At 49.2% G+C, this 24,159-nt stretch overlaps 2 protein-coding genes across 3 annotated transcripts in view; both read left to right on the top strand.

Annotated features, from left to right (window-relative positions):
- The window catches only part of ROPN1L (rhophilin associated tail protein 1 like), a 28,822-nt gene extending 12,765 nt beyond the window's left edge, over positions 1 to 16,057 (top strand). For both annotated transcript variants that reach the window (XM_017888573.1, XM_017888572.1), the window contains 3 exons: positions 424 to 585; positions 11,910 to 12,085; positions 15,879 to 16,057. In XM_017888573.1, the coding sequence (XP_017744062.1) occupies positions 424 to 585; positions 11,910 to 12,085; positions 15,879 to 15,978 (438 nt within the window). In that variant the 3' untranslated portion in view covers positions 15,979 to 16,057. The remainder of the gene's footprint in view (positions 1 to 423; positions 586 to 11,909; positions 12,086 to 15,878) is intronic.
- LOC108539689 (uncharacterized) lies at positions 13,642 to 15,522 on the top strand. The gene is given in 4 exon segments (XM_017888571.1): positions 13,642 to 14,736; positions 14,739 to 14,813; positions 14,816 to 14,880; positions 14,883 to 15,522. Coding segments are annotated over 4 exon segments (723 nt in total). The 5' UTR covers positions 13,642 to 14,693; the 3' UTR covers positions 15,423 to 15,522.
- Positions 16,058 to 24,159: the final 8,102 nt, after the last annotated feature.

Below are 24,159 nucleotides of genomic sequence, written 5' to 3'. Positions count from 1 at the left end.
TATATATATACAGTAGAAGGAATACATTGATTTTCAGTTTTAAGCTATCTCCTATCTAACTGTTAATGTGTTTAGGGGCTGGATTTTTAAAATGTTTTTTACTGAGGTTTATTTTTTATTGTGAAGCATCTCAGACAGAGTGGAGTATCATATACTCAATATCAGTATGCCTGTTTCATTAAGTCATAACATGATGCTGTATTCGCTTCACCGTCCTTTTTTCATCTAAGAAATAAAAGGTTGCGGCTTACTGCCTTCCCTGCCTCCCCTCGCCAGGGCTGACAGAACCCACTGTCATGCATTTGGAGTTCATCTGTCCCTGCATGGGGCGGGTTACTCGGTGTATGCTGAATTTTCACAGCATTCTAGTGTTTCCCAGGTTTTAAAATGTGCGTAAATTGTCATGCTGTGTTTTCTAAACAGTGTCACCACAAGCAGTATGTGGAATTAACAGATCTTGAGCAGAAGTGGAAGAACTTGTGCCTGCCGAAGGAAAAATTCAAAGCGCTCTTACAACTGGATCCTTGTGAAAACAAAATCAAGTGGATAAACTTTTTAGCACTTGGGTGCAGCATGCTTGGTGGGGTATGTACCTATAAATGCATGTCAGTCATTCTGTGTCAGCGTGGTCCCAGCTTAAAAATCCTTTCGGTTTCAGTAACTAAAGGAAACACTTCAGTAACTGTGTCTTAGAAGAGCATTTCCCCCTGCTGTAGGCCTATCATATTAATATTTCCGGGCTTATAGTTATTTTCATTTACAGAAATTACTTATGAATGCCTCAACTTAAAGGTTAACAGTAGATGAAAGATATGGATACTATTAAACTATATTTAGGTTTTAGAAGAAAATGCATCAATGACTTTTTAAAACTACAAATCATTTTGTAAACTGATAACTGTTTTCCTCATCTGTGGAAAGAGGCATACAGTTATTTTCTACTTTAGTAGAAATCTATCATTATTATTATTATTTTGAGATGGAGTTTTGCTCTTGTTGCCCAGGCTGGAGTGCAATGGCACAATCTCAGCTCACCGCAACCTCCGCCTCCCAGGTTCAAGCAATTCCCCTGCCTCAGCCTCCCGAATAGCTGGGATTACAGGCGCATGCCACCATGCCTGGCTAATTTTGTATTTTCAGTAGAGACGGGATTTCTCCATGTTGGTCAGGCTGGTCTCGAACTCCCGACCTCAGGTCATCTGCCCACTTCGGCCTCCCAAAGTGTTAGGATTAAAGGTGTGAGCCACCACGGCGGCCTTAGAAATCTATTATTAAAAACTAATAGATACAGTGCAACTTTGCTGATGTTCGAGTATAAGCCAAGCGACTTAGGAGTGAGACATATCCTCCAGGTGACGAGGCGAGCCTGGGAGGTCGGGGTGAGAAGGGAGCTGGGATGATGTTGGCAGGACTTCCTTTGCAAACCCAGAGTCAGTCTTCTCAGCTAAAGTCTTGCTGTGAGACATGGTGATTGGGTGAAGGAAGAGTAACCAGGCATCAGCCATGTGAAGCTTACGAAGAAAGGAGGCAGAGCAAGGAGAACCAGCTCTGACTACACAGATGAACAATTTGATTTTACCCCCTCCCTTCAGTCTGTGGCCCAGCGTGTATAACTGGAGGCCCCTGTGCTTGCTTCACAGCCTTCACTCAGCTTTGGTCCATGCCCAGAGCTCTTTCATTCCATTTTCATTGAAACAAACTCCTTGAAATGGGTGGTGGTAAACACCCACAAACCTACCCAATGTGGTTGCTAACGCACCCACTTCCAACCATCCGTGTCCTCCTCCCGCGTCCTGTCCCCCTGCCTGGTGGCCTGAAGCAATGACATTTCTGAAGCACCTGCTCGCTCCCTGGCCTCTGAAACGCATACTTCTGTGTGTCCCCCAAGAGGTACATTGGGAATTGTAGTTGGTTTTGACTTGATGAAAAGACAATTGTGTTGTTAGTGATTTTCTGAAATGTTCATTCTAAATTATATGACTAGATGTATTCGTCTGTATATCACAGACTGCGTTGTTCATTCCCTTCCTCTGCCATGTCACATCTGAGTGCAGCGCAGCTCACCAGCTCTGCGGATGGCCCCAGTGGGAAGCTGTGTGCCCTCAGGGAGTCGGGTGTGGTGTGGCTGTAGAATGAGCAAGAGTTTTGTTGTGTAACTGCTCAAAGGCAATGGAGGTGCTTCCTGTCAGCCCTGGGCTACTTGTGCCAAGGCCTGGATGTTGGCAGGCCCGGTACCCTCCAGTAGTAAGAACAGGTGCAGATGGCACCAGGGGAGTGTCTCAGGGGTATTATCAAGATAGACAAAGGCAAATACATTTAATTATTGGAGACATTTTTATGTCACTTTGTTAATCTGGAACTCTGTGAAATCTGTCTATCTATCTATCTATCTATCTATCTATCTATCTATCTATCTGATCTATCTATCTATATCTGTATCTAACTATATATTTTTTGAGGTGGAGTCTCACTGTGTCACCCAGGCTGGAGTGCAATGGTGCGATCTTGGCTCACTGCAACCTCCCAGGTTCAAGCGATTCTCCTGACTCAGCCTCCTGAGTAGCTGGGATTACAGGCATGCACCACCATGCTCAGCTAATTCTTGTATTTTTAGTAGAGACGGGGTTTCACCGTGTTGGCCTGGCTGGTCTTGAACCCTTGACCTCAGGTGATCTACCAGCCTCGAGTTCTGGGATTACAGGTGTGAGCCACTGTGCCCCGCCTAAATACATAAATAAATAAATATTTATTTATTTATTTATTTATTCAGAGCCTTGCTCTGTCGCCTAGGCTGTAGTGCAGTGGTGCGATCTGGGCTCACTGCAACCTCTGCCTCCCGGGTTCAAGTGATTCTCATGCCTCAGTCTCCCAAGTAGCTGGGATTACAGGTGTGCACCACCATGCCTGGCTAATTTTTTGTATTTTTAGTAGAGACGGAGTTTTGCCATGTTGGCCTGGCTGGTCTTGAACTCCTGACCTCAGGTGATCTGCCCGCCTCAGCCTCCCAAAGTGCTGGGATTACAGGTGTGAGCCACCTCTCCCAGCCCTGAAATCGATATGTTAACAATATAAAATTGTATGCAATATTTGAATTAATGTTGGTGGTTTCTGCCTCTAAGCTTAGTTGTAAAATTTTGATTTTAACAATGATGAGAAAGTAGAATAATTCATGTTTTTGGATCCATCTTTATAGTTTTCACCTTCCTAATTGTGAAAATTGAGCAATAGATTTAAAACAATTGAACGTGTTGGAAAATAAGGCCTCTTGTCCATGTAGAGTGTGTGACACTAGATGGAGACATTGTGTTAAGGATAGAGCTTGGCCATCTAAACTAATTCCTGGGGAAGAGACATCACACACAGCACACATTCTTTTGTGTTCTTCCTGTCATATGTTACTTGACCCACAGAGAATAAATTGACACCAGGAAGCAGGCTGTGTGTCACTGCGGGTTCCTGCCTGTCTCCTAACTTGAGCCACCTTTGCCAGCAGGACTCCAGGTTTGCCCTTGACTCCTTCCATAGGTGCTGGAGGCCCCTCCTGGGTGTAGAGAGCCACGGTCACCCTCTGCTGTGGTCCTGTGCACCTGTAGACTCAGGGTCAGGTTCAGGTGTGAGAACTGACCTCTCCTCCCTCAGAGGAGTGTGTGCTCGTCTGGGGTCCTTGTCTGCTACCAGGGATGCCTGCTCTGCCCTGGCTCCCGCGGCCCACAGAGTGCTGAGCACGAGCTCAAACCCCTGTTTCGGGGTGTGCCGGGTAGACAGGAGGGGCTCGGACCCGCCAGGCCTTGGTGTGGACACTTGTGTTGTTGACCTTGTTGGCCCTGGGTGGCTTGGAGGTGTACTAAGAACACAAAGCTGTGAATTCAAGGAGGGGTTTCATCATGTTGCTCGGCATCATGAGCGTTCATTTTTATGCTTTAAAAAATACCTTCAAAAAGGAGGAGATAAAGAAGTGAAGTGCGATGAGAAGAATTTGTAGTGGATTACCGCCTGCGGATGTTTACTTCACATAGGGTGCTGTGTCATTGGTGGCTAGCCGCTGCCTGCGTGAGTGGGATAGATGTCATTCCTGCTCCCTGCGTCTATGGCAGGGCATGGCTTGTGGCAGGTGTCATCTCTGTGCTGTTACATTTATTTCTCTTAGAAATCACTCGAGTCAAATTCGTCGAATTGAAGCTCTCCAAAAAGACTGGAAATCTGTTTTAATTTCTGAGTCATACGTATCATTCATTCCACAAATGTTTACTGTGCATTATTTTGTGCCAGATCCCGTTCTAAGTGCTGAAGGTTCTGGAGTGAACCAAATGGGCAAACGTCACCAGGTTATTGGAGCTGATGTCCTGTTACATCCTTGAATCCCTGAACACTGCTCTAGTTATTACGTCAAAAGCCATCAATTCAGGTGAAGGGGCACTGTGAGCTGCCCCAGGCAGGTGATCAAGGACATTAAATTGCCATCTGGGTGTTAAGAGATTCCTGTCCTCTTTCTCAATGTTTTGATGTGCTTGCATGGTGAAATGACCATATTTATATGTTGTGGCTTTTATTTAAATTTTTTTTTTTTTCTATAAGAGACAGGGTCTCATTCTGCCACCCAGGCTGGAGTGCAGTGGCATGATCATAGCTCACTGCAGCCTCAACCTCCTGTACTCAAGCGATCTTCCCACCTCAGCCTCCCAAGTCACTGGGATTACAGGCCTGCGGCACCACACCCAGCTAATTATTTATTTTTTGTAGAGACAAGTATCTTGCCATGTTGCCCAGGCTGGTGTCAGTTCCTGAGCTCAAGCAGTCCTCTCGTCTTGGCCTCCCAAAGTTCTGGAATTTATAGGTACAAGCCACAGAGCCTGGCTGACTTTTATTTTTCCATTTCTACAATGCCATTAATGATCCTGAGCATTAAAGCTGTGGATCAAAATGTTTTGTTTTGTCTTTTAAGCATGGAGATCTTTTTTTAAGATAAGAAAATTGTGAACCAAGTCTTTCATCCCCATACTCACACTGACAGAGTCAGTCCGTTATGATCAAAACAAATAACATAGACTTCAGTGAGGCTTTTTTTCTTTTTTTTTTTGAGACAGACTCTCGCTCTGTCGCCCAGGCTGGAGTACAGTGGCGCGATCTTGGCTCACGGCAACCTCGGCCTCCGGGTTCACGCCATTCTCCTCCCTCAGCCTCCTGAGTAGCTGGGACTACAGGTGCCCACCACCACGCCCGGCTAATTTTTTGTATTTTTGGTAGAGATAGGGTTTCACTGTGTTAGCCAGGATAGTCTCGATCTTCTGACCTTGTGATCCACCCGCCTCAGCCTCCCAAAGTGCTGGGATTACAGGCGTGAGCCACCACGCCTGGCTAGTCAGGCTTTTAAACACATTTGAACTTTCTTAATCACAGAAGCATCTCTCTTCGTTTACAACCACAGATGCACACATGTCTAGCGCAGCTTTCCATCTGAACACGGTGCACGCAGTGGGCATGATTTCTAGGGTTTGACCATGTGAGGGAGTGTGCAGAGCCCTGAATGTGTATTCTCTGGAATCCTCCCAACAGCTCTTTGAGGAAGGCACCGTCAGGTTTGCAGGCTGGTGCCCCAAGGCAGAGAGAAGCTGAGTCACAACAGGTGACTTGGAAGTGGGGAGAGGAGAGGATTCCTCCTAATGGCTCCGTAGCGCAAGGAGTGTGCAGCCCACAGGTTAGGACCACCTTATTCAAGTTTACGCCTGAGATTTCCTGTCTTGGAGAAGAACAACTCCTTGGGACAGTCGTCAAAATCATTTTGTGTCCTGAAGTGATTCATTCCCTGGAAGGCATTCAACCTCGGCCTTCTGACAACACACACTTTGGAGCTCTCAGAACATCGCCCCATCCAGTCGTGCTACAGCATGTCAGATTCAGTGACTGACCTATCACAGTACCCTGTCCACCCGATGTGATGGCCACCTGTGCCAGTGACAGAGGCTGCATCCTGGCTTACTCCTTCTGCCATTTCCTTCCAGGTTTCCCCAGCTAGGGCTCGAAAGCCCATTTGGACATGTCCAAGAAAGACCAACAGAATTCCTCGTAGCCCCTGCAGCTGGTGGGAAGACACAGCCATGCCCCCACTGCTCAGTGGGAGCCTGAGGCCATAGGCATGTTTAGGAAGCTGTCCCTGAAGACAAAGGAGCTGCTCGGGCTCCTGACTCCCCTGGCCCCAGCTCCAGTTTCCCTGATTGCTCATGTCCCTCCCTCTGTGGGAAAGAGGCAGGGCCACACTCCATTGACCAACCTTGCCCCTTCCGCTGGAGATTCCCATGGGCCGCTGATGTGGGTCGCTATGGCCTCCCCACCCCTGTCCTGGACAGGATATCACACCCTAGCCACGGGGTGAACTGCTGCTTCCCATTCGGGGCCTCCTACCCTTATCTGCTGTCAGCCCCCGAAATGGTTTTAAATTAGAAAACTCTAGAGGATAACAGAATTCGATGAAAAGGCCCTTAAGCTTTTGAAAATGCAGTGCTGGGTTAGAGGCTTTTGAAAATGCAGTGCTGGGTTAGAGGCTTTTGAAAATGCAGTGCTGGGTTAGAGGCACGGCTTCACTGGAAGTCCAGTCTCTACCCCCAGCACAGGCAGCCATGCCTCGGAGGGGGACTTCTTTGTTCTGATTCTGTGTAAAACGGGCCTATTTTCGTTTCCATGCCAGCTGAGAAGTGCCCTTGGGGAGGTGTGAGGTGACTGTTGAGGGGCCCTGTGTCATCATGAGAGCAGCTATAATTTGGAAACTGAAAAATCCCACAAAGTTGGCACGCCGAAAATGCCCAGAAAATAGTGGGTGCCCCCGTGCCTGTGTTCTTCACACATCCCCGTTTGAATTTCAGATTATGGATCACGTGCAAATACTTGGTTAAAAACTAAGTGCTTGGCTGGGCGCAATGGCTCACGCCTGTAATCCCAGCACTTTGGGGGGCCGAGGCAGGTGGATCACCTGAGGTCAGGAGTTCGGGACCAGCCTGACCAACATGGTGAAACCCCCGTCTCTACTAAAAATACGAAAATTAGCTGGGCATGGTCGTGGGCACCTGTAATCCCAGCTACTCAGGAGGCTGAGGCAGGAGAATCACTTGAACCCAGGAGGTGGAGGTTACAGTGAGCTGAGATCACGCCATTGCACCCTAGCCTGGGCGACAAGAGTGAAACTCCATCTCAAAAAAAAAAAAAAAGCAACTAAGTGCAGCTTGCCAATCACCTCTGCCCAGCATGTATCGCACACAGGAGAATAAATCAGCAACACGGCGGAGGGCAGCATGGGGCATTCATGCCGAGGAGAGGGTCTTTTGGCTGGTGTACAAGTGACTGTGCCACCCACAGGCCTTTGGAATTGAGAAATAAATTTGAAGAAATGTAACTCTCTGCACAAGATCAAGCAAGTTGCCTTATGAATCCTTCTGGATATAAAGATTGCTGCAGATCTTATTGTCAGAAGTGTTGACGTGGGTAGTGTCATCATGCCTTTGCAGAGGCAGTGATGCTCGAGTGTTTTGATGTCTTTTTCCTTAAATACCACTTCCTCTGAAGCCTTGGAACAGCACGTTACACAGATCTCATCTGCCTGCTCCATCCACGCCAACTCCTTCCTTCCCGACTCATCCTTCCTGAGGCCCCGCAATCCTGCACACGGTGGTGATGGACTTCCATTTGTGTCGGGTGTAAAAGCAAATCCCGTCATAACAACATGTCTTTGAAAGTTTCAAGCAAGGAACATGGATTGTGAAATACACGACTCTACTTTGAGCAAGTCCTCTCTTGGGGACAGTCTTTTAGGGGAGCCACGTGTGCAGCGGTCCTGGAGCAGTGCCTGCAGCTCCGCAGAGCGGGTTCTGCACTTTTCCTAGAGAGAGCATCATGTTGCCCTGGGGGCTGCACTCACCTGCTAACCGTGCTGTCCACCTCAGCAGCACCACGTGCAGCCGCCAGCCCACCGGCACTGCTGGCGTGGGAAGGGGGTGGAAATGGGAGGAACTGCCCCATCAGGCTGCTGGGGACGGGGAGCTCAGTTCTGTTCAGGGCTCCATCTCCTGCAGCCAAATGTCTGGGTCCCCAAGTAGGTGACGTCTCTGCCCCGGGTCTTGTTCCTGGAGCCCACCTGGCAGCTGCTAGACATAAAAAAACAGAGTAGTCACTGGGATGAGCTCAGAGGCCCACCAGCTGCGCTCCAGTCCTGGCTGGGTGACTTGGGTGATTGCTGAGACCCTCTGGGCCTGGCCAGGGTGTCTCTCTGTGCCTCACAGTAACCACATGAGGTGACTGTCGTTATTCTCACTGCCAGAGGAGGACAGCAGGCTGTGTTATCAGCCTTGCTGTGACCACGGTATTCTGTAAGGGAGGCTCATTTTGTCCCATAGCCTGGAGCGGGCTCAGAGCCCTTTCCTGTCCCTGAGGATGTGGGGTTTATTCCTGACACAGCTGCTGTGGAGCCAGACAGGCTTGGCCTTTCCCTGCGTCTGCAGGCCCTTTCCCTGCGTCTGCAGCTCTCCTGTGGGGACAGTGCTCGGTGCTGGCCCTACTGTGTTTGTTTCTTGCGCTTCCCTCAGAAGCACAGCCCCGGATTCATCCCTGCAGGCGATTCCCCAGGGATGCCAGCCGCCTCCGTGGCTGCTGCAAGTCGGAGCTCTCAGTCTGCCCTCACACCCCACCCCAGCAGCGTGGAGGGTACCAGCCTGCTCGGGAAGGTCCTGGTTCTCAGCCATGTTTGCCAAGTGATGTGGTGTAAATACTCCCACTGCAGCTGAGTTCAGGCTGCCAAGGTGAAGTCCTCCAGCTCACACAACTGCTGGAAACTTCGCAGTTGGCTCATGAGCCGGCTCCAGCACAGCACTGGTCTCCGAGGAAATCCTGTGCCACCCACCAGCCCTTGTCCTTCCCGGCCTGTCTCGTGTGCTTTGACACAGGAGATTGCTCTCTCCACCAGGAAACACTTTTCTTCACTCACCAGCAGCCTCCCTCCTGGCCGTGCCTTCCAGGTCCCCTTGGTGGTCCCTCACTCCCCAGCTCTTGGTGGTATGGTGTGTCCATGCACTGTCCTCCCACCTCGGCAACCTCATGGGGCTCAGCTATATATACCATCCTGCTCATACACACCATCCCCCTGTGTATACCATCCCCCCCATGTATACCATCCTCCCGTGTATACCATCCCCCTTGTGTACACCATCCTGCTCATGTACACCATCACCCCGTGTACGCCATCCCCTGCTGTGTACACCATCCCACTGTGTACACCATCCTCCTTGTGTACACCATCCCCCGTGTACACCACCCTGCCCGTGTACACCTTCCCCTTCATGTACACCATCCCCCCATGTACACCATCCCCCTTGTATACACCATCCCCCCGTGTACATCATCCCCTGTGTACACCACCCCGCCGGTGTACACCCCACCCATGTACACCATCCCCCCTGTACACCATCCCCCTGTGTACACCATCCCCCATGTACACCATCCCCCACCATGTACACTATCCCCTCGTGTACACCATCCCCCAGTATACACCATCCCCTGATATACACAATCCTCTCGTGTACCCCATCCCCCCCATGTATACCATCCTGCCCATGTACACCATCCTCCTCCCGTGTACACCATCCCCTCATGTACCCCATCCCCCCAGTGTACCCTATCCCACCTGTGTACACCACCCCGCCTGTATACACCATCTCGCCTGTATACACCATCTCGCCCATGCTCCCGAGTCTCCTCTGTGAGTGCTAGGCCTACTAAGTAGCCACCTGAGTCACCAGTTCCACTGGGTGCCTGACAGACATGTCAGTGGAAGCCATCCCAAACTCAGCTTCTCTCTGGAACTTCCCGGTTGATAGCACATCTACCCTTGCAGCTGTTCAGGCTCCAAACATTGGAGCCACTTTTCATGGTTCTGTCCCGGCCCACATGCAGCCAACAGCGAGTTCTGGTAACTCCACCTTCAGGAGAGGCTGAGTCCAGTCCTCCCAGTGGCTGCCGCCACCCAGGTCCCTGGCTGTATTATTCCAGCAGCCTCCTCCCCAGGTTCCTGCCTTCCACCCTCATCACTGGGTTCCTGCCTTCCACCCTCATCACTGGGTTCCCGCCTTCCACCCTCATCACTGGGGCCTCCTCCTCTTCACACATCGGCAGAAGGACTCCTTAGAAACACTCACAGTGCTCTGTCTTTGTTTAAAACCCTTTGACACCTTCCCATAGAACCCAGCCAAAGCCCAAGTCCTCCCTGGGTCTGTAAAGACCCCTGTGATCTGCCCCCACCCCATCCCACTGACCTCATTTCCCACATTCCTGCCTCTCCATAGCCTGCTCTAGCTACCCGGAGCTCCTGGCGGTTTCTGGAACACACAGAAGTATCCCTGGAATTCTCCCAGCATCCCACATGACTGGCTCCTTCCCCCTGGGTCTGTGCTTACATGCTACCTGCTCTGACCTTCCCTGACCACCCGATTGAAAATGTCACCCTCCATCCCGACACTGCCTGCCTGCTGCTCCAGGCATGCCCCCTTCCAGAGCACCCTAGAATCCAGGTGTTGTGGCTTTCCCACTCGCCTGTGATCTCCACCTGAGCAGGGGTTAGTCGTCTATTCATTGCTACATCCTGGTGTGTAACAGGCACTTGGCAAATGTGGAGGGAATGAAGGGCTGTTGCCATGTGTGTGTGTTGGCGAGGGGGGTACATTTAAGCCGCCACCCGTGTGAGCTCACCTTCATCAGTAGGCAGCGTGACCATCCAGGCAGGTACGAGATAGCCACTCTGGCAAGGACGGGCTTCACAGAAGGGACTTGAGGTGGGGACTGAGGGGAGGGTCCCATAGGCCAGCTGCGGAATTCGGACACCTGCCCCCCAGCTTACCCTGGCCCGGGTGTTGAAGGCTGCAGGTCATGATGTCTTGGTGCAGAAGGAGAAAAGGAGACCTGGGCTATGTATTTTCTTTTGAAAAGATAGTAATCTTATGTTACAAGGTTTCCCCCGCCTCCTTCAAACAAACACACACACAAACAGCTCATGTTTTTTCAACAAGGATGAATTGAGCAAGTTGGAGGTGGGAGGCCATGGGCTGGCCCGGGGGGGCCCTGGTGCCCAAGCCCTGCAGTTCCAGCACCACGAAGCCTCTGGTCTTATGAAGATGACCTTGGCCTGTTAGCTGCCCCAACCAGGGCCTTGGCTGGGAAGGCAGGTGCTGAAAGCGTCTGCCGTGTGGAGGCAGGAAGGTTGCTCAGAGGATGGGCCTTCCCTCTGAAAGTGGAGGGTGGACTGCTGTCTGAGATGAGCCCAGCAGTTTGGAAGAGTGTGAGGGAGATGAATGGTTTGCAGGGAGGAAATTCAGGTGTTGTCCTGGAGCTAAGACAGAGCCCAGAGCCTTCTGTGTGAACAGGGATGGAGCCAGGACAGAGCCCTCCCTTCTGCCTGGTGCGCATCGGCAGGCACCCAGGGCCTCCTTGTAGGCATGCAGGCTGTTGGCTGCCAGCCCTGCCCTCTGCAGGCAGCACCTCTGGCTAGTGGCAGAGTGTATTCAGCCCCTGGGCACATCCCCGGGTGTGTCTCTGGGCCAGTTGGGTGGCTGCACAGTTCTGCATTAGCTTAGGAAGTTGGTTTTAAAGACATTGATGCTTCCTTTTGTCTGTAACAGTCATTTCTATTTGAATAGAAAATAAGATCTGTGAATGAGAATTTTTTCCTGGTCAATTGCACTCCATTCAAACCTTTCCTTTTGATTTTTCATTATGGCAATTGTACATTCCCCTAGTTCTCAGTTCAGATGGAGAGCGCACTTTTTGGAGAATTTCTGTCAAATATGCTAGAGTGTTGATTCTGCTGGTGCCTGTTTTCAATGTGAGTGATGCCAGGAGTAACTGTTTTTCTACCCACTTGGCTGTGGTGCTCCTAGTCCTTGAACACTGCGCTGAAGCACCTGTGTGAGATCCTCACGGACGATCCGGAGGGCGGGCCCGCTCGCATCCCCTTCAAGACGTTTTCCTATGTCTACCGCTACTTGGCCAAATTAGACTCAGACGTGTCTCCCTCGGAGACGGAATCCTACCTTGCCTCTCTAAAGGAAAATATGTAAGTATGCACACTCTCTAGGATTCAGGTATGTTGACCATGGGAGAATTTCCTGTTTCACTTCCCCCTTGTAGGGAAAACTCAGTTTTCCTTTGCTCTCACACCACAACAAGAATCAACACAGAAGACTGCTATGACCAAATGTGTGGAGGTTCTTCCTCACCAAAAAGCAAGCAAGCAGTCCTGCAGCAGACACCAGCTCTGCTCCTGTCTACCTGGAGATAGTGTGAGATCCCACAGGTTGAAGGCTCCATCCCGGAGACTGCCCCCACCCTGCCGCATTTCTGATGCTAGTTGCAAGCCCCAGGTTATTTTGCCTGTGCTTCTGACTGACTGGCTATAAATCAGGGTTCCCACAACCCCTCCTCGGGTCAATTAATTTGCTAGAATGGCTCACAGAACTCAGGGCAACACTCATGTTTACTAGTTTATTAAAGGATATTTTAAAGGCTACCAACAGTCAGAGGAAGACAGACACAGAGGTCTGGAAGAGTCTGGAGCATGGCGGCTTGTGCCCCCATGGAGTTGGGATACGTCCCCTCCCTGGCCATGAATGAGCTCCTGTTGGCCTTCCTGTTGGTCTCGAGGTGTTTAGCTACTGGGAAACTTTCTAAGCCCTGTCCTTTTAGGGTTTTTTTTTTTGTTTTTTTTTTTGGTTTTTTGTTTTTTTTCTGGAAGCTTCATGATTGATTAAATCATGAAGGCCATTAGTGATTACCTAAGCCATCAGCCCCTCTCCCCACCTCCAAGGTTGGGCTGGGCTGAAAGTCCTACCCCTCTAATCCTGCCTTGGGCTCTCCAGTGACCAACCCCATCCTGAAGCTATGTGAGCCATCAGCCAATCATGAGCATGAAGAAAGAACTCACTTTGGAGATTCCACAGGTTTTAGGAGTTGTATGCCAGGAGGCAGGGTTGAAGACCAAATATATATTTCACAATATCACGTCCCTTGTCTGCAATCACTTTGTCCCAACAAATCCCGTGTTTGGCAGGTTCAGGCACACCTGATGGTATTCAGATTGTGCGTAAGTGGAGCTGCGGATCAAAGGCCATCAGCGAAAGCAGGCAGCACCTCAGAAGGGAGCCGACCTCTCACGTGGCTCCCACCCATGTGCGCTGAGGCTCAGGTTTCTTTAGACTTTAGAGGGAGAGAATGTATCCTTTCATTAAGACTCGTTTATCCCAAATCTATCCTGATTCCTATGTACAGCATGTCAGGTGGTATTAAATTGTAGCATGTTAAAAAGTGAGATAGAGGCTGGGCACGGTGGCTCATGCCTGTAATCCCAGCATTTTGGGAGGCTGAGGCGGGTGGATCACTTGAGATCAGGAGTTTGAGACCACCCTGGCCATCATGGCAAAACTCCATCTCTACTAAGAAAAACAAAAAATTAGCCAGGTGTGGTGGTGGGTGCCTGTAATCCCAGCTACTCAGGAGGCTGAGGCAAGAGAATCTCTTGAGCCCTGGGGGCAGAGGTTGCAGTGAACCGAGATTGTGTCATTGCACTTCAGCCTGAGCAACAAGATCGAAACTCCATCTCAAATAATAATAATAATAATAATTTTAAAAGTGAGATAGAATTCATTTCTCCACAATGAAACATAGACATGGATTACTGCTGGTAGACTGCCTGATGGTAGTGCCACGGACACAGGATCATTTGCAGAAACTTGAGGATGTCACTGACATCAGTCACGCAATTCTCACTGCGACAAACTTGCTGTATGACCCTGACACATTGCATGGTGTATTGTATTTGCACCAGGCTGCATGTGATGTAAGGGTGGTTCTGCTCTGCAGCATGACTTGGAGCTGACATTTGAATATATTGTCCAGTGTTCTGATCACCTGCAACATTTTTTAACAAGATGAATGAATCTTCCCTTTAAAGACAAGATGCAGAGTAAAAAGGAACAAAACTCTTGGGTCCTACGGAAGTTCTCATCTGTTCATTTCTTAAACCACCATCGGGTGCTGACTCTGCACCCTGCACTACCTATGGGGAGGCAGAGAAAGCAGCCCGGGGCCTGTGGGGTGTGCAGAGGCGGTGGTAACAACAGAAGGGCAGGGCCCGGGGGGCTGTGGTGCTGCAGGGTAAGCCTGGTTAACAGAAGAAAGGGCCTTCAAGGTGCAAGGGCAAGAAAGGGCCCAGGTCCTCCAGGCTCCAGCCCCGAGGGAGATGGGGCCCCTGAGGTCTTCCCAGCACTTCCCCTTGGGACCACTGCCCCCCCAAGTGCTGGTTGTGGTTTGCCCCTGAGCCCCATACCTCTCATCTCGAATTGCCCACAGTACAGTTTACTGAGCACCTGCTCTGTGCCGGGCACTGGCGCAGGTGCCAGGGATGAAGGCAGTGAACAGGCCATGCCCCGAGCCCTGGAGTTTTGCCCTGTGAAGCAGACAGACATCAGACAAGCAGATTTTAAGACAGCAGGTCATGCTAAGTGCGGAGAGGACAGTAAACCAGGGACAGGGACTGATGGGGGCTGGTCCCAGGGCCGCCTTCTGGCACAGCACATACCCCTGCTTGCCTCGGCCTCCTGAGAAGCCTCCTGGCCTGTCATCACACCGAGACTGTTGTCCTCTCCTCCCACCCTTTCTAACCGGCCATGGTGCCACCTAGGATGCAGGCTGCGGCACCAGGAGCTGGTGCTCTATGATCCGCCAGCCTTCACCTCCCTTCCTGCCCCAGTGTAATCTGCATCCTGCGCCCTGCCCCACCTGTCCCAGCCTCCGCATCTCCTTGTCCCTTCCACACCGTTTCCTCTCCTTTCTTCAAACTCACATCCCCTCTGGGATACCCACCATGGGCTGAGCCTCTGGACTCCATGGTCCCCCTTTTTCCTCTTTCCTCTGTCATCCACTGTCACTCCAACCCTCCTGTCCTCATGGAAGATGGCAGCTCCCAAACTGTCCCTTCTCTCCACCTTATTCTTGACACCGTCCTGGCTGGTGTCTGCAGTCACACGGATGACCCGGCACTTTGTCCCCAGCTCTCCTCCTGATGCCCACAGGCTCTGCTTCTGCACCGCCATCCGGATCATGCCGGGCCCCTTTTCCTGCCCTATCTGCTCACCTCTTCTCTTCTCTTGTGCTCTCTGACCCGGCTACTCCACCTGATGGAGGCGCCTGGGACACGGATGGTTCCATCTCATCCCAAATCCATGTCCCCAGCCTCCAAAAAACTGGGACCCTGTGCAGCAGCCTCCTCTCCCACCACTTTCCTGAGACCACCAGTCATGAAAAAAGAAAAACCTATGTGTATAGTACCCATCTTTTCACCTAGATATAAAGGTACATTTATTATACGTTTTGGTACATTTTACACAAGAAAATAGAATCCTTTATTTTTGGAGACAAGAATTACTGATGAGCAACCATAAACAGGTTTTTAAAGTAGACTTTTTTTTTTTTTTGAGACGGAGTCTGGCTCTGTCACCCAGGCTGGAGTGCAGTGGCGCCATCTCGGCTCACTGCAAGCTCCGCCTCCTGGGTTCACGCCATTCTCCTGCCTCAGCCTCCCAAGTAGCTGGGATTACAGGCGCCTGTCACCACGCCCGGCTAGTTTTTTGTATTTTTAGTAGAGACAGGGTTTCACCATGTCAGCCAGGATGTTCTCAATCTCCTGACCTCATGATCTGCCTACCTCGGCCTCCCAAAGCACTGGGATTACAGGTGTGAGCCACTGCACCTGGCCAAAGTAGACCTTTTAAATTATATTGCGTTTTATAAAAATGTTACTAAGTATACGATGAGAAATTACTAATAAGCATCTTTATCTGTTTCCAATTTAGAGACACCAGGAGGAACGGCATGATAGGACTTTCAGATTTCTTCTTTCCAAAGAGGAAACTTTTAGAAAACCTTGAAAACTCTGAAGATGTAGGCCATTAATACAGAGAAGAATACATTTTAGTGTCAAAATAGTGCTCTTTAAAATTCTGGCATCAAATACAACTTATCCTGAATCACATACATGTGTAGTGTGTTTCTCTTCATGGGAATTTAGTGTGACAGTGCTTCATGGGGTCTGCTTCATGATTGCTCTTCACTGTGCCTTTTAAGGACCTGAAGTATAAGAAATTGTTGACAGTAAAATAATCTCTTTTAGTAAATAATCTATTTGGTGACTGCAGAGTTGGAAGTAGGGCTGGGCAGTTTTAAAAGTGGCTTTTTGGCTGGGCACAGTGGTTCAGGCCTGTAATCCCAGCCCTTTGGGAGGCTGAGGTAGGAGGATGACTTGAGGTCAGTAGTTCGAGAGCAGCCTCGCCAACATGGTGAAACCCCATCTCTACTAAAATAATACAAAATTAGCCAGGCGTGGTGGTGGGCACCTGTAATCCCAGCTACTCAGGAGGTTGAGGCAGGAGAATCGCTTGGATCTGGGAGGTGGAGTTTGCAGTGAGCCAAGATTGTGCCACTGCACTAGAGCGAGACTCCATCTCAAAATAAAAAACAAAGTGGCTTTTCTTCTCCTTGACTCTAAGCTGGTGGAGGGGCTTGCCCTCTGCTCCCTGCCCACCCTCCTAAGACTCCCTGGGAAGGGCATTGGCAACTGAGGCTGGATCTTTTCTATGAAAGGTGGACCCCAGGGACCTTGCTGTCTGGCCCAGCGTCCGTGGCTGGAGAAAGTGTACTGGACAGCAGCGTGATCCATTTGAATGGAAATAAGCATCCAAGATCCTTTATTTGCTTTCCTTTTATAAAGTCTTCAAAAATACCAGTACCAATGAATACATTTCAGGTTAGCTTCCAGGCCAGGGCTCAGGCCATGGAGAGAACTCATGCCAATGCCTGTCTGGAGGCCCAAGGAGTGAGCGTGGGCCTCTCTAAAACTTAAAGGGACAGATTACATGACGACTTTGGGGACAGCTTGCTAAGTGTCCATTTGGCAGCACTTAGGATGAGACATGCTTTCACCGTGACTATCTTATAGGGAGGTGATGGGGGAGGGTGAATAGAGTGCCTGCTTCCTCTAACCCTGGAGGCTGCCCACATTTACCAAGAGAACCTCATCCAACTGCTGACCAGCTCCGCATGCAACACAGCATCCCTGGACCCAAGAAAAGACATTTGGAGAGGAGTTTTGTAAGCGTGAGCATAGATGAGTATCACTGTAGATAAACGCCAACGTGAAAATCTGAATCTATAAAGTATAAATCAGGAACAGCTTTTCACTCAATCGAAAAGGCATGTGGTGTTTCAGTAATAAAAATCATGAAGTGTGGAGACTTGGGGCAGCGCGGGTGTGATTAGGCCCCCTCCTGCTGGTGAACAGGCCCTGGACTTTGTCCCTTGAAAAGGCTTTTGTCTCAAAAAGCGGGTTTTTCTTGGGAACGACTTGGTCATAGAAGGAGAAATAGCATTCTGTATGAATCGGCGAGGGCTGCCAGAACAAAGTACTGCGGACCCAGTGCTTATGTAACAGAAACACTTCCTCACTGTTTTGGAAGCAGAAGTCCAAGGTGAAGGTGTCGGCAGGGCTGGTTTCTCCGGAGGCCTCTCTCCGTGGCTGGTGGATGCTGTCCTCCTCCTGGGTCCTCACTTGGTCTTCCCTTGTGCCTTTCCGAGTCCTCATTTCCTCTTCTTAGTAGAACACTGGTTATACTGTTTTAGGGCCCATGCTAATGACCTCATGTTAACTTAATTACCTTTTAAAGATCCTGTCTCCAAATACAACCACAGTCTGAGTTACTGGGGGTTTGGACTTCAGCTTATGAATTCTGTTGGTGGGAACACAAGTTCCTCTATACCACATTGCTTCTCCCAGCCCCTAGAATGGTTTTAGCCTGACTTAGCAAGTGAGAGCTCTGAAGTTCAAACAGAAAGATTTTCACATAGAAACATGTACTGGCGCTACAGGTATAAAAAGAAACCTAAATAGGAAAAACAAAACAAAACAAAACATGAACCTGCCTTGTCTAGTTGACACTGTAAACCAAAAAGTATGTGAGACAGATCTCAATCAACTTAGAAGTTTATTTTGCCAAAGTTGAGGACATGCCTGAAAGAACAAAACCATAGGATCACAGAGGCAGTCTGTGGTCTGTGCCTTCCTTCAAGGGCGATTTCAAGGGCTTCACTGTTGAAAGGGGAGAAGCTGGCTGGAGGGGACGGGGAGGGTGTGGCCTTACTGAATCCACAGGCTGCAAGGGAAAAGGAGCAGACAGGAATCCTCAGTTACGTATTGTATGATCTTGTGCTCAGACGCATCGTGTGGTCCTGTGCTCAGTAAATCCGCGCGTCACCCAAGATAAGGTGAACGCAGAGCTGCTACCTGAGGAAATTTTAACCTTTTCCCTGTAGCTCTCTGCTGAGGAGCGAAAGGAAAGGCAGCTTCCTGCATGACTCAGCTTTCAGCTTCATTTGTTTTCCTTCTGGCAGAGTGAACTGGGGTCCCAAGTTTTTATTTTCCTTTCATGACACTGTCTGAACACCTGTGTGACACAGTGGTGACCAAAATGCCAAGGCCTCATTCGGAGGATAAGTACTTATCTGCCCAGCCAGACCCAAAGTTTCAGAAAGCTCCTGAGAGTGAACTCTGGGTCTGGAGCAGAGTGGGGGTGGGCGCCCACCCAGGTCCTGTCCCCTGAGTGCTGGGCCGCTGGCCAGCTCAGCACGAGACTCAGACGCACAGCCTTAGATCACCCACACATAGGATTCTCCTGCTTAACGCTCTGTCCCTGTCCCTCCCCCCAACACAGTTGGGGATCTTCGTGTGGTTCCTGGTCACTCTCAGCTCAGTTCCAGCCCCCAGAGGTTGTCCCCACCTCACCACTGGGGCTGCAAGTGCCCAGAGGCCAAGCTCGATCAAGGGTGGAAGATGAGCTAATTTCATAATTAACAAAGCATAATGGATCACTCTCCATGCCATTTAGTCGGGGGGCTTTAAATATCTTGCTCTAACACCTGATTAAAGTGCCATGCTTCTGTGAGCAAAAAGTGGATTGTTTGTGCCTCATAAACCGGGTTCCTAATCTCGGAATACCCAGGCAGAGGGTTTCCTCTCATCAAGGAAAACGCGTTCTGCTGTTGATTTTGACTCTTCTTGTTACAAAGCTGAATCATCTATATTCCCCTTCAGAGCCTGCAGTTATTTCTTGTTAAAATAGCCAGAGGTAGTTGGGCTTTCAGCCAGATTGTTACTTGTCTTTAGGGGGTAACTCAAATGGTTTATTTAGTAACTACGAGCTTTGTTGCAGATATCATGAACTGGTCAAGATGTTGAATAAAATAAACTGTTCAGGTGGCTGGTGTGTTTGAAGAAAGTGGCTGTGGGAGGAGAACAGCAGAAACTCCTTTGCTGCAGTGAGGATGGGAGGGGGTGCCTGAGGACCCTAACGGGGTTGGTGGGGCTCCGGTACGAGAAGGGGGGATTTGCTGGCACATGAAGAGAAAGCCACATCTGGATGTAGTACCTCGAGAGACAAAGACGATTTTTCCAGTTGAAGTCACTTTAAAAATAAACTCTGAAGATGATGGAGCCTTTGCTGGCACCATGGCTCATGCCTTAATCCCAGCACTTTTGGAGGCCAAGGTGGGAGGCTTGTTTGAGCCCAGGAGTTTGAGACCAGCCTTGGCAATGGAGTGAGACCTCTTCTCTACAAAAAATAAAAAAATAAAAAAAAATTAGCTGAAAGTGGTGGCATACGCCTGTGGTCCCAGGTTCCTGGGAGACCAAGGTGGGAGGATAGCTTGAGCCCAGGAAGTTGAGGCCCCAGTGAGCTATGATTGCACCACTGCACTCCAGCCTGGGCGATAGAGTGAGATCTCTTCTCTAAAAAAGAAAAAAAAAAAATCCTTGGCATTCATATGGTGTGACTTTGAAAAATATCTGCTTTTCCTTCATTGTAGTGTGGGGAGGGGGGTGGTGGGAAGCAGAATTGAAAAAGCTACAAGATGCAAATCAGTGGACGGTGGTTTTATCTTACGACTTAAAGAACAGTCTGTCCCTTTGAAATATATACCTTAAGTCTTTGTCCAGGCAGCAACAACCAGTGACTTACTTGGCTTCAGGCTAACTTTATTTGTTGGCTTCTGTAGTTTTCATCTCTAAAGAAAGTGGAGTGTATTTCTTCTATTGGTTTATGAGGTATAGGAAAAGAATGAAAGCAGGGATGACTCCAGAAATAAGTGCTTACCCAGCATGGTGGAGTTCTGAGGTGGCTGGGTGGGGCCAATGATTTGCTTTTGAAATAATTGTGCTACAAGTCACTCAAACTTACGATTGGTTATTATTTCTTGGCAATCACTAGCATACTTGTGAATTCTCATAGTGTGAGAGAATCTAACTTACAAATCGTTTCCAAATGTAGTGAGCTTTTTATGTATACTCAATTTAGCAATTAATGAGGAATGAACACAAATTAATCATTTATTGAGTCTGATTTTGCTATTTCCATAATTTGCAGCCAATAATTTTTTTCAAGTCTTAAACATTCTCAGAGGTCGATGAAACCCTTGTAGGCCTGCGGCTTTGTGCCTTAGCGTCTCAAGAATGAAATGGGTTCAGGTCCCCCGTCCCCCAAGGAAAATCCCAACTCTATTATGTTGCTTTGTACAATCGGGTTTTCCTGGTTATTGAAGGGGATTCCCCACCAGGACTCCGTGAAGTGCACAGAAGTAGGATTAACCCCCCTTTAGAGGGGCCTGGCCTAGAACTAAGATGCCAGGGGCAGCCAGGTCCTCCTTCTGCCCAGGGTCCAGGCCCACCCACCTGGCCTCACACTCCCATCCCTCTCAACTCTTCCATCCAACAGCATTCCCCGTATCTGCCCCATTTCCCCGTTCTGGCTTTTGGTGAGGTCAGGAGCCCCCACAGGTGAGAGGAACTGGATGGGCGGGGCTGGGTTGATGTGCACTGTTTCCCGGAACCTTCATGCCTTCCCCGAGGTTGGAGCAGGGGTCCCACGCTTTCCTGTGCTGAGTTGGAGCCAGTTGGCCTGGGATAGAGAATGGCTTTCCGGGCACATGTCCCACCTCAAACCCCAGTCCCATTCTCGAATCTCACGGAAAGTATTAGCAGGGCGTGATCAGGAGAGCCACACAGCGTCCATGAAGTGCCCTGGCCGTGGGGCCTCAGGGCTGGAAGGACATTTGGGTTGGGATAATATTCAGGCTTAGGTGAAAATGCATTTACCCAGCACCTGCTAAGGGCTGGACTCCCTGCCATGTGCGGATTTTGCAGCTAATTAAGTTCTCGTCCCAGTGGCAAGGAAGGCTGCTGTCATTACCCCTGTGTTATAGAGGCACACTTCAGCCATTTCCCTGGTTGTAGTCAGTTGAATAGTGTGACTCCCAGAAAGATATGTCCATGTCTTCACTCTGGAACTTACAAATGTGGCCTTGTTTGGAAAAAGGGTCTTTGTAGATGTCATTAATTTAAGGATCACAAGATGTGAGCATCCTGGATTTAGGGCAGACCCTAAATCCAATAACTGGTGCCCTTAAAAGAGAAAGGCAGAGGGGAGTTTGAGACACCAATGCAGGGGAGAAGGCCATGTGAAGGCAGAGACAGAGATTGGAGTGATGCTGCCATCACTAAGGAGCGCTTGGAGCCACCAGAAGTTGGAGGAAGCAAGGAAGGAAGGATTCCCTCCTAAAAGCTTCAGAGGGAGCACGGTCCTGCTGACACCTTGATTTTGGACTTACAGTCCCCAGAACTGTGAGACAAGAAATTGTTGTTTGAAGCCACCAAGTTTGTGGTAATTTGTTTCAACAACCATAGGAAATGAGCATACTTATTACCTCTTTTCATGTAAACTGAGTCCAAAGGGGGCACCAGAAATGGGACAGAGCCCTGAAGCAAGACCTGGGTTTGGTTTTCTTTTGATTCTGAAAATAAAAGCCCTTTAAGGAATCAAGAGGTGGGGGAGAGGTTGAGGCTGAAGAAAGTTGAAGAACAGTGAAAGAATCTTGGCTCATTTGGAGGATCAGAGAGAGTTCTAGAATGGAGAGAAGATGGACCTGCACTAGAAAAATTTTCTGGCTGGGCGTAATGGTTCATGCCTGTAACCCCAACACTTTGGGAGGCTGAGGGAGGCGGATCTCCTGAGCTCAGGAGTTCGAGACCACCCTGGGCAACATGGCAAAACCCCGTCTCTACTAAAATGCAAAAAATTAGATGGGCGTGGTGACACATGCCTGTAGTCCCAGCTACTCAGGAGACTGCGGCACAAAAATCACTTGAGCCCCGGAGGCGGAGGTTGCAATGAGCTGAGATTGCACCACTGCACTCCAGCCTGGGCTACAGAGTGAGACTCTCTCTCAAAAAAAAAGGAAAATTTTCTAATTTCCACAGGCTTTCAATGAGTTTCTGCCACAGACAGAATCCTAAGTCCTAAGGTGGCTTTCAAGATTCCGTCCACTGGCAGACACGTCCCATTGACTCTCCTTCCTTGAGTGTGGGTAGGCCTGTGTACAGTCAGGTACACAACGGGACAGTACACGGTGGGACCACTACCCCCTCACTTGTGGTCTGTGACATGACTCAGCAGTAGGAGACTAGAGAGGGGTTCTCACACTGGCTTCGAAGACATAAGCTGTCACTGCGAGGGCGCCAGGTGCTGAGGACCTGAGGATGGCCTCTGGGATTTGAGAGTGACCTTCAGCCGACTACCAACCAGCCAAAAAACGGGACCTCAGCTCTACACTGCCAGGAGCTGAATTCTGCCAATGACCTGGATGAGTTGGAAGCGAACCTGGAGCCTCTGCTGAGATTGCAGCCTCGGCCCACGCCCTGACAAGCTTTCTTGCCAGGTGAGCAGAGGACTCGGCCAAGCTGGGCTTGGACTCTCCACCCATGGAGAAGGTCAGATGATGAATGTGGATCATGTTGCTAAGTTTATGATACTTTGTTATACAACAATAGAAAAGGAATGCAGTTTCTGAGCAAAGTTCCTCCCAAATTGTAACTGAATAGGAGCAGCTGAGCTTGAGCCTTGACTTTGTGCTTTTTTGCTGATTTGGTGGTTTTTTTATGACCAAGTATTAAAAATGGGTGTATATTTTAAAGTCATATTTTGAGACAAATCACACAGTTAAAAAAAAGTTTAAAAGGCTCTGAAGAAAACAGAACAGATGAGCAAAAGTTGATCATTGGTTAAACATAAATGTGTTCCACATGAGAATGGAAAATGTTTATTTCCATCGGTGTGGCCAGCAGTTCCCCTCAGAAGCCCCTCAGGTGAATTTGTAGCAGAAAACCTCCAGAGAGACATCTTCCCACGGACGCCTTTCCCTGGTGCCATCTAGAGGGCAGACTTCTAGCAAGTTCCACTAGCATGGTACCACCGTCACTTCTCTGCAATTCTACAAGCCACAGTCACACCCTCTTCAACAAGACCTGGATCTCAGCCCAGGGCAGGGGGGTTTCTCTGGGTGTACCATTCGAGTCCTTGGGGTAATGGCTGTTATTCATATCTGCTATTAATATATTCTGTAAAATTCTCTTTACTTCTTGCCAGCCAATTCCTCGTACCCCGACCCTGTTGTAGTTACTGATCATTTATATAAAACTTTCCCTGTTCAAATCACTCAGTGGTTTCTCTCTCCTGATTGGACCCAGACTGATGCACGTTCCGAGCAGCAAGTGGCACTATGTGCCAAGCACCAGGTGATAATTTCAGAGAGCTGAAGTGACACAGGCCTGTCTCCAAAGAGTACACACAATGCCCAATTCAACACTTGAGAAAAGAAGGGAGAAGTATAAAATAAAATATATATATAAATTAAAAAATAATGCCCAAGTTAAGCAGACAGAGCATGGGGCTACAGGGTAAGAGACTGGATTCCAGACCTGATTCTGCAACTAAGTATGGAATCTTAGTTGGGGAGGACTGTCCAATCACTCTGTTTCCTTGTCTGTAAACTACAGAAGGTAATGGACTCAGAGGCTTTCTGTTGGTTAGAGTAAAGCCAAGTAAAGCCAAGCTGCAGTAACAAAGTAACCAATTACACAGTGGTTTAAAGCATATAGAAGTTTATTTTCTCTCAAATACCCGTCCTCAGATGAAGGATCCTTGGTGATGGAGCTGCTCTGCTCCACATGATCATTCAGGCATTCAGGTTCTGTCC

This window comes from Rhinopithecus bieti, unplaced genomic scaffold (assembly GCF_001698545.2).
Source record: "Rhinopithecus bieti isolate Rb0 unplaced genomic scaffold, ASM169854v2 scaffold_17184, whole genome shotgun sequence".
Classification (NCBI taxonomy): Eukaryota; Metazoa; Chordata; class Mammalia; order Primates; family Cercopithecidae; genus Rhinopithecus; species Rhinopithecus bieti.
Note: the sequence above shows the minus strand (reverse complement) of the source record. Positions and strands in the feature narration are given on the sequence as shown.